The sequence below is a fragment of the Gracilinanus agilis genome, chromosome 3 (assembly GCF_016433145.1).
Source record: "Gracilinanus agilis isolate LMUSP501 chromosome 3, AgileGrace, whole genome shotgun sequence".
Classification (NCBI taxonomy): domain Eukaryota; kingdom Metazoa; phylum Chordata; class Mammalia; order Didelphimorphia; family Didelphidae; genus Gracilinanus; species Gracilinanus agilis.
This window is the reverse complement of record NC_058132.1, coordinates 422444632-422457277: the sequence shown is the minus strand read 5'-3', so window position 1 is coordinate 422457277 and position 12646 is coordinate 422444632. Positions and strand designations below refer to the sequence as shown.

The following is a 12646-nucleotide window of genomic DNA, read 5'->3' as shown; positions in this document are numbered from 1 at the left end:
CTCAAAGGGCTATAAAAGAATGCCTGCCCTTTGAACCAGCCATACCATTGCTGGGTTTGTACCCCAAAGAGATCATAGATAAACAGACTTGTACGAAAATATTCATAGCTGCGCTTTTTGTGGTGGCAACAAATTGGAAAAGGAGGGTATGTCCTTCAATTGGGGAATGGCTGAACAAACTGTGGTATATGTGGGTGACGGAATACTATTGTGCTAAAAGGAATAATAAACTGGAGGAGTTCCAGGGGAACTGGAGAGACCTCCAGGAACAGATGCAGAGCGAAAGGAGCAGAGCCAGAAGAACATTGTACACAGAGACTGATATACTATGGTAAAATTGAATGTAATGGACCTCTGTACCAGCAGCAATACAGTGACCCAGGACAATTCAGAGGGATTTATGGTAAAGAATGCTGCCCACATTCAGAGGAAGGTCTGCAGGAGAGGAAACATATAAGAAAAACAACTGCTTGAACGCATGGGTTGGGGTGGACATGATTGAGGGTGTGGACTCAAAACTACCACACCAATTCAACTACCAACAATTTGGAAATAGGTCTTGATCAAGGACACATGACAAAACTAGTGGAAATGTGCTTCGACAATGGGTGGGGGGAGTGCGGGGGGCAAAGGGGAAAGTAGGAGCATGAATCATGTAACCATGTTAAAAATGAATATTAATAAATGTTTATAAAAATAATATTGGAATATTAAAAAAATAGTGGAATAATGCTACACTTCATCCAAAGCAGGACTCAAAAGCTTACCTTCAAGCCTCTATACAGCCATCTCAGGTTAAATACTTATATGATAAGAAAAGAGCAAATATAAGAGTTAACTCAAAACACAGCTTATCTAGGCAAATCATATTTTTTTCTGCCATATGCTCATAGTCATGCCTATGATTGCTCATAGATATTGTGAGAGGGAGTTTTTGAGAAAGAAAGACAAAGTTGCAGCAAAGGGAAGTGGAATTTGATGGCACAGCTGACACAGGGACAGGCCTGGGGTAGAATCTTGTAGGAGGGGGTGTTGGAGATTCTAACTGCCAGCCAGAGGTGATTCAGTTGGAGTCTCTGGAGTTGAAAACATCTCCTAGAATCAGACTTCCTGAGGATTTCTAAACTGTTCCTATGAATTTTTTCCCTACCACATACCCAAAGCTACAAAAATGATTTTCTCTGCAAACTCTACAGGAAGATCTAACCTGAGAGAGAAACAGATTTAACTACCAACGTTGCCGCAGGGAGGATTTTCTCTCTGGGGTGAACCCAATCATTTCTGACTCCAATTAACATCTCAAATCATCTATATTCTAAAGACTTTGGAAACCTTTGTAGGTTTTAGCTTAGAATTTAGATAGACAGCAGGGAATCTCTTATAGGAAATAGTTTAAAATAGCCCAACCTTGCTGGGAAAGAAGAGACTTTGTTGAAAAGTCAGTTTGGTCCCTTAAGGTAGACATCTTAGTGAAAGGGGGACTCACCTACAACCTACTCAACCAATTACCTTTCCTGATAATTCCTAAATAAACCTCACTGTTATAAATCGCAGCCAAATTAGATCTATACTGGCTTAGGACAGAAAGCATCACCATCCTTGCTCTTTGGCCTTGAAGAGACAGAGACCACCCTGTCAACTGGGTTACATTAAATCCCTGTCACCTGTTACCTTTCAACAAACAGGGTTTGTCTTCACTTAACAGATAAACTACAATTTTGTGAGGTGGCCAAAAAAGTGAGAGACCTGCCTGAGATCTCCAAATTCCTCTCTAAACAACTTTAAAATAATGCCTCAAAATTAGTTCTGGAGAAGCAGAACTCACAAAAGAATGGGTTGAAATAATTTTCTAGCCAAATGCAACTTAGAAAGTTGTCTAGAAATGTCTGTTGCACCAGGGTGAGAGTAGAGCACAATCTAGAGCAGTGATGGGCAAACTATTCCCTGTGGGCCAGATCCAGGCCATAGTTTTACCATCGCTGCCTTAAGCAATTCCCTAATCACTACATCTTGATGTGGGGGCATAGTGATTAGGGAATTGCTTAAGGCAGTGATGGGTAAACTAAGGACTGGATCTGGCCCATGGGGAATAGTTTGCCCATCACTGTTCTAGACATATAAAGCCCTTGCAAGCCAGCAATGGGCCTTGGGATCAGTTTTGGAGGTTCTTAATCTATACATGGTAAGGGGTCAAATGATAGATAGGAAAAGAGTACAAGGGTCCCTTTTTGATAATATTTGCAGGACCCTGTTGCATTGTCCATACATGAATCTGCACTGAAGTACTAGGTTGCAATCTCAGGAAAAGAAATAACACTAGCACATTAAAGCTTGTAGGGAAAAGGGGAGAAGCAATCCTAGTCATACTTTCAGGGTGGAAAAGCATGCTTGTAGTCCTTCACAGATCAGAGATAAGGCCAAGAGAGCAGGGACCACATCCCTCCTTGGATCGTACAACCTTGAAAGAAATGAAAATTTACAGATTCCCAGACCTAGAAAACAGCTGCCAAAAAAACCCTAAAATTTGGGGCAGTGTCTCCTCCATCCTGGAAACAGGGCCTAATTTGAACATAAAGTAAAAAATCAAGAAATAGGTGAGAAAATGAGCAAAAATTAAAAAAAAAAACAAATGTAACATAGAAAGTTACTTAGGTGACAAAAAGAATCAAAATGCAAACTCAAAATAGCTATATCCAAATACTAAAGAAAATGTGAATTTGTCTCAGGCCCAAAACAAATTCCTGTAAGAACATCAAAAAGGAGTTTATAAATTAAGTAAGAGAAATAAGGTAAAATTGGGAAATAAAATAAGAGTCTTTGTAAGAAAATTGGCAGGGGAGGGGGAAAGTAAACCATTTGGTAAAGGAGGCACAAAATAATACTGAAGAAAATAACACTTTAAGAAAATAATAGGCCAAATAGTATAAGAGGTATAAAAATCCACTGAAGAAGAATTCTTTTTTTGTAATAAAATGTAATTACACATATCTAAGACCTCTATTCTCCTCCCCACATCATAGAAGGCATAGAAGACAGAATGACAGACAGATAGACAGACAGACAGATAGATAGAAAGAAAGATAGATAGATAGATAGATAGATAGATAGATAGATAGATAGATAGATAGATAGATATGGGGATATATGTATGTATATAGGGATATATAAATTATGTCTTTCATGTTTCCATTTTTTAGTTCACCTCTAGAGGTAACAGTCACAAGTTATTCTTCAAGTATTAAATCTGTAAATGGGTAAAACATTTAATGTCCCAATTTGGCCACATCCCCTCCAACATTCATTGCTCTCCCCTTCTCTCATTTTAGCCAATCTGCTAGGTGTGAAGTGATAACTCAGAGTTGTTTTGATTTGCATTTCTCTAATTATTAGAGATTTAGAGCACTTTCTCATGTGCTTAATGATACTTTTGATTTCTTTATCTGAAAATTGCCTATTCATGTCTCTTGCCCATTTATCAATTGGGGAATGGCTTCATTTTTTATACAATTGCTTTAACTCCTTGTATATTTGAGTAATTAGACCCCTGTCAGAGTTTTTTGTTATAAAGATTTTTTTCCCAATTTGTTGTTTCCCTTCTGATTTTGGTTGTATTGTTTTTGTTTGTACAGAAGCTTTTTAATTTAATATAATCAAAATTATTTATTTTACATTTTGTAATTTTCTGTAACTCTTGCTTGGTTTTAAAATCTTTCCTTTCCCAGAGATCTGACCGGTATACTATTCTGTGTTTGCTTAATTTTTTTATAGTTTCCTTCTTTATATTCAAGTCATTCACCCATTCTGAATTTATCTTGGTGTAGGGTGTGAGATGTTGATCTAAACCTAATCTCTCCCATATTGTTCTCCAAATTTCCCAGCAGTTTTTGTCAAATAGTGGATTTTTGTCCCAAAAGTTGGGCTCTTTGGGCTTATCATACACAGTCTCGCTGACGTCACTTACCCCAAGTCTATTCCACTGATCCTCCCTTCTGTCTCTTAGCCAGTACCATACCATTTTGATGACCACTGCTTTATAGTACAGTTTAATATCTGGTACTGCTAGGCCTCCTTCCTTCACATTTTTTTTTCATTATTTCCCTTGATATTCTTGATCTTTTGTTATTCCAGATGAACTTTGTTATAGTTTTTTCTAATCCAGTGAAAAAGTTTTTTGGTAGTTTGATAGGTATGTCGCTAAATAGGTAAATTAATTTGGGTAGAATGGTCATTTTTATTATGTTAGCTCATCCTACCCATGAGCAATCTGAATAACTTCTTAAAAAGCAGAATTAGCCACATTGAAAGAGATATACAGAAAGTCAATGAAGAAAATAACTTCTAAAAAGTAGAAAAGGCCAAATGAGAAAGAATACACAAAAGTTTAAAGAAAAAAATAATTCCTTAAAAATTATAATTGGGAAAATAGAAGCTAATCACTCCATGAGACATGTAGAAATATTCAAACAAAATCGAAAGAATGAAAAAGTAGAAGAAAATGTGAAACGTATTTTTTTAGGAAAAAAAATTGACCTGAAAAATAGATCAAGAAGATAAAATTTCAGAAATATTGAACTACCTGATGTCTGTGATCAAAAAAGAGCCTACCCATCTTCTTTCAAGAAATTAACAAGGAAAACTGCCCTCATATACTAGAACTATAGGGTATAATAGAAATTGAAAGAAGTCAACAATCATGTAATGAAAGAAATTCCAAAAATTTTATTTGTACCCACAAGGTAAAAAAGGATATTCTGAAAAACAGAGGAAATCAGTTTGCACATCTAAATTCCCATAACCAGCAAAACTGAACACCACTTTCGGTGAAAATAAAGACTGATTTTTAGCATTCCAGCAAACTTTGTAACATTCTACAAAAGAAAACAAAGCTAAACAATATATTTGTGATTCCAGTTCAACAATAAAAAAAATTAAGAAAAATTAAGAAGGCCTTACAAAATTAAATGACCAGGCAATATAATATTACAATTGTCTTGAATTCATGTCTGTCCTGATTATCCACAAGCAAAGAGGTAAGAATTGAAATGCATGTTAGGGTCTAGAATCATACTCTTTTTTAAAAAACATTTATTAATATTCATTTTTAACCTGTTTACATACTTTATGCCCCTACTTTCCCCTTCAGCCCCCGCTCTCCCCCCACCCATGGCCGACGCACATTTCCACTGGTTGTAATATGTGTCCTTGTTCAGGGCCTATTTCCATATTGTTGTTAGTTGCATTGGTGTGGTAGTTTCGAGTCCACATCCCCAATCATGTCCGCCTCAGCCCCTGTATTCAAGCAATTGTTTATCTTCTATGTTTCCTCTCCTGCAGTCCTTCCTCTGGATGTGAGTAGCTTTCTTTACCTTAAATCCCTCAAAATTGTCCTGGGTCATTGTATTGCTGCTGGTACAAAAGTCCATTACATTCGATTTTACCATAGTATATCAGTCTCTGTGTACAATGTTCTTCTGTCTGCTCCTTTCACTCTGCATCAGTTCCTGGAGGTCTCTCCAGTTCCCCTGGAACTCCTCCAGTTTATTATTCCTTTTAGCACAATAGTATTCCGTCACCAGCATATAACACAGTTTGTTCAGCCATTCCCCACTTGAAGGACATACCCTCCCTTTCCAGTTCTTTGCCACTACAAAAAGCGCAGCTATAAATATTTTCGTACAAGTCTGTTTCTCTATGGTATCTTTAGGGTACAAACCCAACAATGGTATGGCTGGATCAAAGGGTAGGCATTCTTTTATAGCCCTTTGAGCATAGTTCCAAATTGCCAGCCAGAATGTTTGGATAAGTTCACAGCTCCACTAGCAATGCATTAATGTCCCAATTTTGCCATATCCCCTCCAGCATTCATTACTCTCCCCTTCTTTCATTTTAGCCAATCTGCTAGGTGTGAGGTGATACCTTAGAGTTGTTTTGATTTGCATTTCTCTAATTATTAGAGATTTAGAATACTTTCTCATGTGCTTATTGATACTTTTGATTTCTTTACCTGAGAATTGCCTATTCATGTCTCTTGCCCATTTTTCAATTGGGGAATGGTTTGATTTTTTTATACAATTGATTTAACTCCTTGTATATTTGAGTAATTAGACCCCTGTCAGAATTTTTTGTTAAAAAGATTTTTTCCCAATTTGTTGTTTCCCTTCTGATTTTGACTACATTATTTTTGTTTGTACAAAAGCTTTTTAGCTTAATATAATCAAAACCATTTAATTTACATTTTGTAATTTTCTCTAACTCTTGCTTGGTTTTAAAATCTTTCCTTTCCCAGAGATCTGACAGGTATACTATTCAGAATCATACTCTTACCTAGAAGGCTATAAAGAAAGAAGACAAGGCTTCTTGCCTTTAGAACTCTTATTGAAATAAGTACAACTCTGAAATCAGCATCCTCTTAGTTTAGATGTAGTGTTGGGACAAAATAAGCAACTTGCAAGATAATGAACATTGAACAAAAGAGTTTTTTGTCTTTGTCCTAATGTTGTAATAATATTTCACTTAGCTTCTCTGGATGCATCCCCTCCAAATGCATCTAGTTATCAGATAATAGTGACTTGTTAGTCACTTACTCAAGTTATCACAAAGTCTGAAAGGCTCTGACTATATGAAGCTGGGGCCTCTTTATATCCCTAGCCCAAGAAGCTTCAAAATGGAAACTGGAGCCAGTAAGATTGAATCAGGAAAGCACACAGAGAGCAATAAAAGCTGTGCCAATGAAATCAAAGAAGTGTCATGATGAAAACGCCAGTCCTATCACATATCACCACTTCGTAGCAAAATTCTAATAATCTTCATGATCTGTTACTATTTAAATAACTAGATTGTTCTCCTGTCCTGGAGAATTCCTCTTATCTTTTTTTTTCCCTAAGGGAGGGGAGAAGAGGAAAACAAACAAAAACAAAACAAAAACATGGAGAACAAAAGTCAGAAATTCTAAGTCTTCTTCCTTTGGAAGGACCAAATCTCTCATTTTTTACAAAACAGTCATTTAATTCTTAGCCAATCATAAGGGGAAAATCAAATAAAAACAAACAGAAATAATGTGGAAGAATATAAAAGTCAGAAGTTCTGGTACATGTGATAGGTCTTTGAATGTCATGTCTTTGAACTTCATAGTGGGTGTTTCAATGCATATTGTTTATAACAAATTACAACAGCACCAAGAGGATTAGAGCCATAACACAGATAATGTTACCCACAGTATAATCACATATTTATTCTTCCAATGTGAGGTAGTAATGATGAGCAGAGCAGCTTCACATACCTCAGGGCCTTTTCATGAACAATTCTAGCACAATCAATAATCCTTTATCCTCAGTCAGGGTCCTCTATAGTAAAAAGGCTAAGAAGTCATAACATTCTTGCATACAATCTACCCTGAAACTAAACTGATAATGAGGCTTTCTCTGTCCTGCTCCCATTCAGTATTCTTGGCTCACTTACAGAAATCCCCCCCTCCCAGGGACAGAATGGTTGGCAAAATGGGCACTGTGCTTTCCATGCTCAAGGTGGTTAATAAATGTTGAGTCTTCATCTTAAGAAAAACTAATATAAAGTAAAACAGAGTCCAGGAAAAATATATACATAACTACAATAAGATAAATGGTGTAATGCAAAAGATGCAAGAGAGAGATTTTTGCTCTTGCAGAAGGCCAACTAAAAACTTCTGGCAGTTAGAAGCCTTAGAATTCTAAGAGAGTTGAGTTGGTCCCTAACACTTGAACAGAGTGGAAGGATCAACCAGAGCTCTATTTTGGCTTTCAGTTTGCTTTAGCCTGTGCCTTGTCTTTGGACAATTTGTACCTAGCTAATTTCTCTGGACCTCTCCCTGACCTTCTCTACATTATTTCCCTGTTTCCCTGCCTGTTTTTCCTGGGGCTCTGGGAGGCAGGGTGGCTTTTGGGTTTTTAGTCAAAAGACTGTGGGTTTAGTTTTCCCCATAGGCAAGTAGGACATCCTTGAATTCAAACTATCCCTTTAGTGTACCCTCTACCTTAAAAGCAGCCAAATCTTCCCAGGCTGAGAGAGCAGGTTCTCTCTCAGTATAACACATTCCTGAGACCCCCCCCCCCATCTTTAGTTTCTCCCTAGTGGCGGTCAGAAACCCCAAACTCCTCTCTCCTTCCAGACCATCCCTGGAACATTAATAAAACCCTTCTTACCTAATCAAACCCTCTGGACAATCTTTGTGTTGAAGAAATTAGGCAAGGGTAAAGGGGAAGGAATAATTCTCTTTATTTCCTGAAGGAAACTGGAGGCATCCATCTTGGGAGGAAGTAGTTGCCCAACGCTTCCTTCTGAATCCCTTCTGTTTCACTGACAGGGAGGAGCTTTGTGATTCCTCCTTTGAGGACTTGAGAAACTGACAAGAAATCCCTCATGTCAGATTCAAACCACTTCTGTCTGGCCCTATTCCTTGTGTCTGTAAAAGTACCTTTCCTGCCTGGAAGGGTGCAGCCTATTACCCCAGTATCCTCTGTCTCTAGCTTGGGTGTCTAGTCTGTGTTAGCTGCCTCTCCTGAACACTTCACCCTGTACCCTCACCATCCTAATACCGCCTTGTCCATTCCTCCCTAAACTCTGTCATCCCACTCATTCCTCTCCTATCACCTCAATCACCTTTTACCCCTCTGTCACTCAGCAAGGGAAGGAGATCACCTCCAGAACTTTAGTGTTTCCCCCATTTTATCCATTACAATGGAAAGAGAAATCTTGCACACAAAAAAAATCAAAGGTGAATATAGAAAAATTTTTTAAAAATTAAGCATGGCTTGAGTGAAGAGATATAGGAAGTCATCCCCAACCTACTTTTAATGGAGGTATAAAGTCTGTATATATTGCATGTTGCACATTTTTTAACTTTTTCAGTGTATTGTTTAGTTGCACTGAATTTTTCCTCTTTTTTCTTTCTATCTTTAAAAAATACTATTTGTTAGAATAGGAAGAAGAGGGAGGAATACTTAGTATGAAGATGTTAAAAATCATAGTAATAAATACAAAAACATAAAAGAATCAAAACATAATGAGTAAGGATCTATTGTTTTCTAATATGAATATTCTTCATAATTACACTTTACAGCCTGCATATTTGACTTGATCAACCCAGGGGACCTTTTTGGTTTTCTGTGCTTCATGATGAAATTCTAAATTACTAAGGTTGCTAGAAAACCAAATAAGGAAGATATTATTTACAACAAAGTCAAAGCAAGAAATTTGTTGATCTTACATAAGGTTTTTAAATTATACTCCTTATATACTGCTATCTATTAAAGACATTGAATCCCAAGACCTAAAGAGTAGAATATTAAAGAATTCAAAACTTGTGAATTTATTCATCTGTGTGCTTTTGTATATATGATTGTCTACCATACTAGTCCTGACACTTTATATATGGCTTTAATATGGGATACACACAAATAATATAATAAGGATCTCCTTAATGCTAAGATATTTCCATCATGTGACAAGATAAGGCAGAAACAGCATTAGATAAGACTTGAATTCAAGTCTGCTACTTACTAACTGTATGATCTTGGTCAAGTTAGTTAATGGTTTCATTATGTGTAAAATGAGGAATTTCAATTAAATAAATTTTCATCTCTATTACAAATTAATGTTCTTTAAACTCTCTACTCTCAAGAACATACATGTCCTCCGAATGTTATTTTAGAGTGTGGACAGAATTTTCCAAGGAAATTTGAATAATTGCTCCCCAAGATCTGTCTAAATTCTTATTAAAGAACCTCTCTCAAGGATTTATGACCAAGCAAGAAATAAAGAGGTTTACAAGAAGTAAAATTCAAATTTTTTATTGTTATTATGTTGTTCATACATTGTTTGGTCATGTCCTTTGACCTATTTAAGGTTTTCTTGCCATTTCCTTCTACAATTGATTTTCATAAGTTTTTTTTTTTCCAGACTATGTCAGTAGAATTTTCAGTAATTATTTTCTGACATTTACAATCCATGTTCTCTCCCTTCCTCCCACCTCCTTCCCCAAGAGAGTAGGCTATATGGTATATAGGCTATTCATGTGTTATTATATTATGTTCATTATGTTGTGAAAAGAGACACGTATCAGTGAAAAATTCATGGAGGAAATAAAGTGAAGAATGGCATGCTTCAGTCTGCATTTAGATTTAATCACTTTCTTCTATAATAGTATATAATTTTTTTGTCATGAGTCCATTGTTGTTACTGAGATCCTTTCATTACATTTCATTATTAGATGAGTCATTCACGGTTGATTATCTTATTTTATTACTGTTACTATGATCATAATTCTCCTAGTTCTACTCACTTCACTTGCATTATTTCATATGTCTCTATAGGTTTACAAGAAGTAAAATAATAAGTAGAAATTCAATACCATTCATGCAGAATATTATGACTAGAGTTTCTAAACAACAAGGGTAATGAACAAGAGTTTTAAAGAGGAATTCTTGAACAAGGAACCCTCTTCTTCCCCATCCCCCTCTATTCCTTGAGTATCTTGGTCATAAAACTGCATGCATAACAGATCAATTTCCTTATGTCACAACCTGCAGAGCATCTGATAAAGTAAGGGGAAGGGTATAGGCATTTTTACCATTGCAGAAGTTTTTAATATTATTTCTATTACTATTATATCTTATTTTAACCCACCATATTGTATCTTTTTCTATCTATTCTTATGATTATCCATGTTACAACTTAATATATTGATTAAAAATGTTTAGAAGCTAATTAAATTTCTTCTTACACTAGAAAGGATCTTTCCCTTGCTTCATTCTCACCAACCCAGACACCCTGGAACATTAAGGCTGGAACAGGGACATGGCTCTTCAAATTACATAGATGAGCTGGAATTCCAAAATTCTAATCATTTTGGTGAGATCAACAGCAACCCTTGCCATCTGCCATTATATTCCTAATCTTTTCCTGGTCTGTCTCCTCAAGAGATTCAGGCATTGTTATTTGGCCTGTTGATGGACCTTAACAACTTCCAGGCCTTACCATCATTCATCTTATAACAACCTTTAGGACTTACAAGGATTTCCATCTATCCTATAGCGTTCTCTCTTTGAGTTGAAAAACAGGATTGTTATGCATTTTCTGTTTGTATCTTTTGTGCTTAGCACAGTGCTTCACATATAGTAATTGTTTAATTACTATACTAAGTGTATTTAAATACTAAATATAGTAATAAATTATTTTTTTATTTTTATTTTTATTATTTTATTATTATTTAAATAATAAATTATTTTTCTTTTATTCTCCTAATACTTTTAAAATAAATGTTATATGATACAATAAAAGGCAAAGATATCTTGAAAAGAACAGTGGATTTTGTGTCAGAGAGACCTCAGTTTGAATCTCAAAACCTGGTACATATTAGGTGATCACAGGCATGTCCTTATCTGGGCCTGTTTCCACATCTGAAGAATGTGTATGATACCTGAAGTATCATAATTATTGTGAGTCTCAAATGATATAATATATGTAAATGTGTATCTGTGTTGCATATATATGTATCCACTATATTGTTGTTTTCTTTATCTTTACTTTTAAACCTTCCCTATGTAAAAGAAGATAAAATGGATATAAAATGAGGCTTTGGCACTCTTCAAAGTTTCAGAAATTTGGCTTCTTTTATCTAACCCTGTACCCCAACTCTGTTTCACTCAAATTTTAATATTTTCAATTAATATGTTCTGCTGGTCTTTGAATCTTAGGATGAATCCATTTCTCTTTCCTGCTACAATGTTCCAAAGACTGACTTTTCATGTCTTCTTGGTTAAATTACCAGACTTGAGAGATTAAACAGTGGCAGAGAGACATCTATTATTCACATATATAGTGGCTGTGATCTGTGCAGATGGGAATGATGCCATGCAACCTTGTGAGGAACCTCTGATATTCTTTCTGAGAACTATAATTATGCTGTGAGCTAACATCTTCTTTATTCTGTTTTTGCTCTCAGGTGACCTCATTCATTTGCCTCCTTATCTTCGAATGGATTTTTTGTTAAATCGAGGGGGCCCAAGCATCAGCAGAGACCAGAACTTAGGACAGGCTTGTTTGGAACCTCAGAAAAGTCGAACCTTGAAATGTTCCACAGTGCTGGAGCCCATTCCAATGGAGGCATCATCCACAAGAGAAGTACAGTCATGGCAACCTGGTGCTGTGGCCCCATTACCTCAGAGAGAAGGAGTAGAGCTGGGACAGGCAGCTAAAATAAGCAGCTCTCAAGAATCACTATTGGACTCTCGAGGCCACTTAAAAGGCAACAATCCCTATGCCAAATCTTACACCTTGGTATAACAAGCAGAGTATGGCTGGACAATGGCTGTAAATAGAATTAAAAACAAATTCAATTAAAGCTACTTTTTTAAAAAACTGGATTCTGATATTTATAATTAAAGAAAATTGTCAAAATATTTTAAAAAAAAGGTTTAAAAAAAAAAAAAGAAACCACAGATACTTCAAAGACTCCCCTGCTTTTTTTCTCTCTGAGTGTGAGCTTCATCTGACTGGCACCTGATGTTTTTGGGTAAAAGAAATCCAATTTTCTGATCTTCACAGGCTGTTGAATTTTTACTGATTTTTCTACAAAGTGCATGGGGGACAAACAAAACATTCTGACGGGGAA

The 12646-nt window shown here is 36.0% G+C and overlaps 1 protein-coding gene across 1 annotated transcript in view; it reads left to right on the top strand.

Annotated features, from left to right (window-relative positions):
* The window catches only part of DSCAM (DS cell adhesion molecule), a 607061-nt gene extending 594743 nt beyond the window's left edge, over positions 1-12318 (top strand). The window contains exon 31 of the mRNA XM_044669244.1: positions 11978-12318. Within this exon, the coding sequence (XP_044525179.1) occupies positions 11978-12318 (341 nt within the window). The remainder of the gene's footprint in view (positions 1-11977) is intronic.
* The last annotated feature ends 328 nt before the right edge of the window (positions 12319-12646 follow it).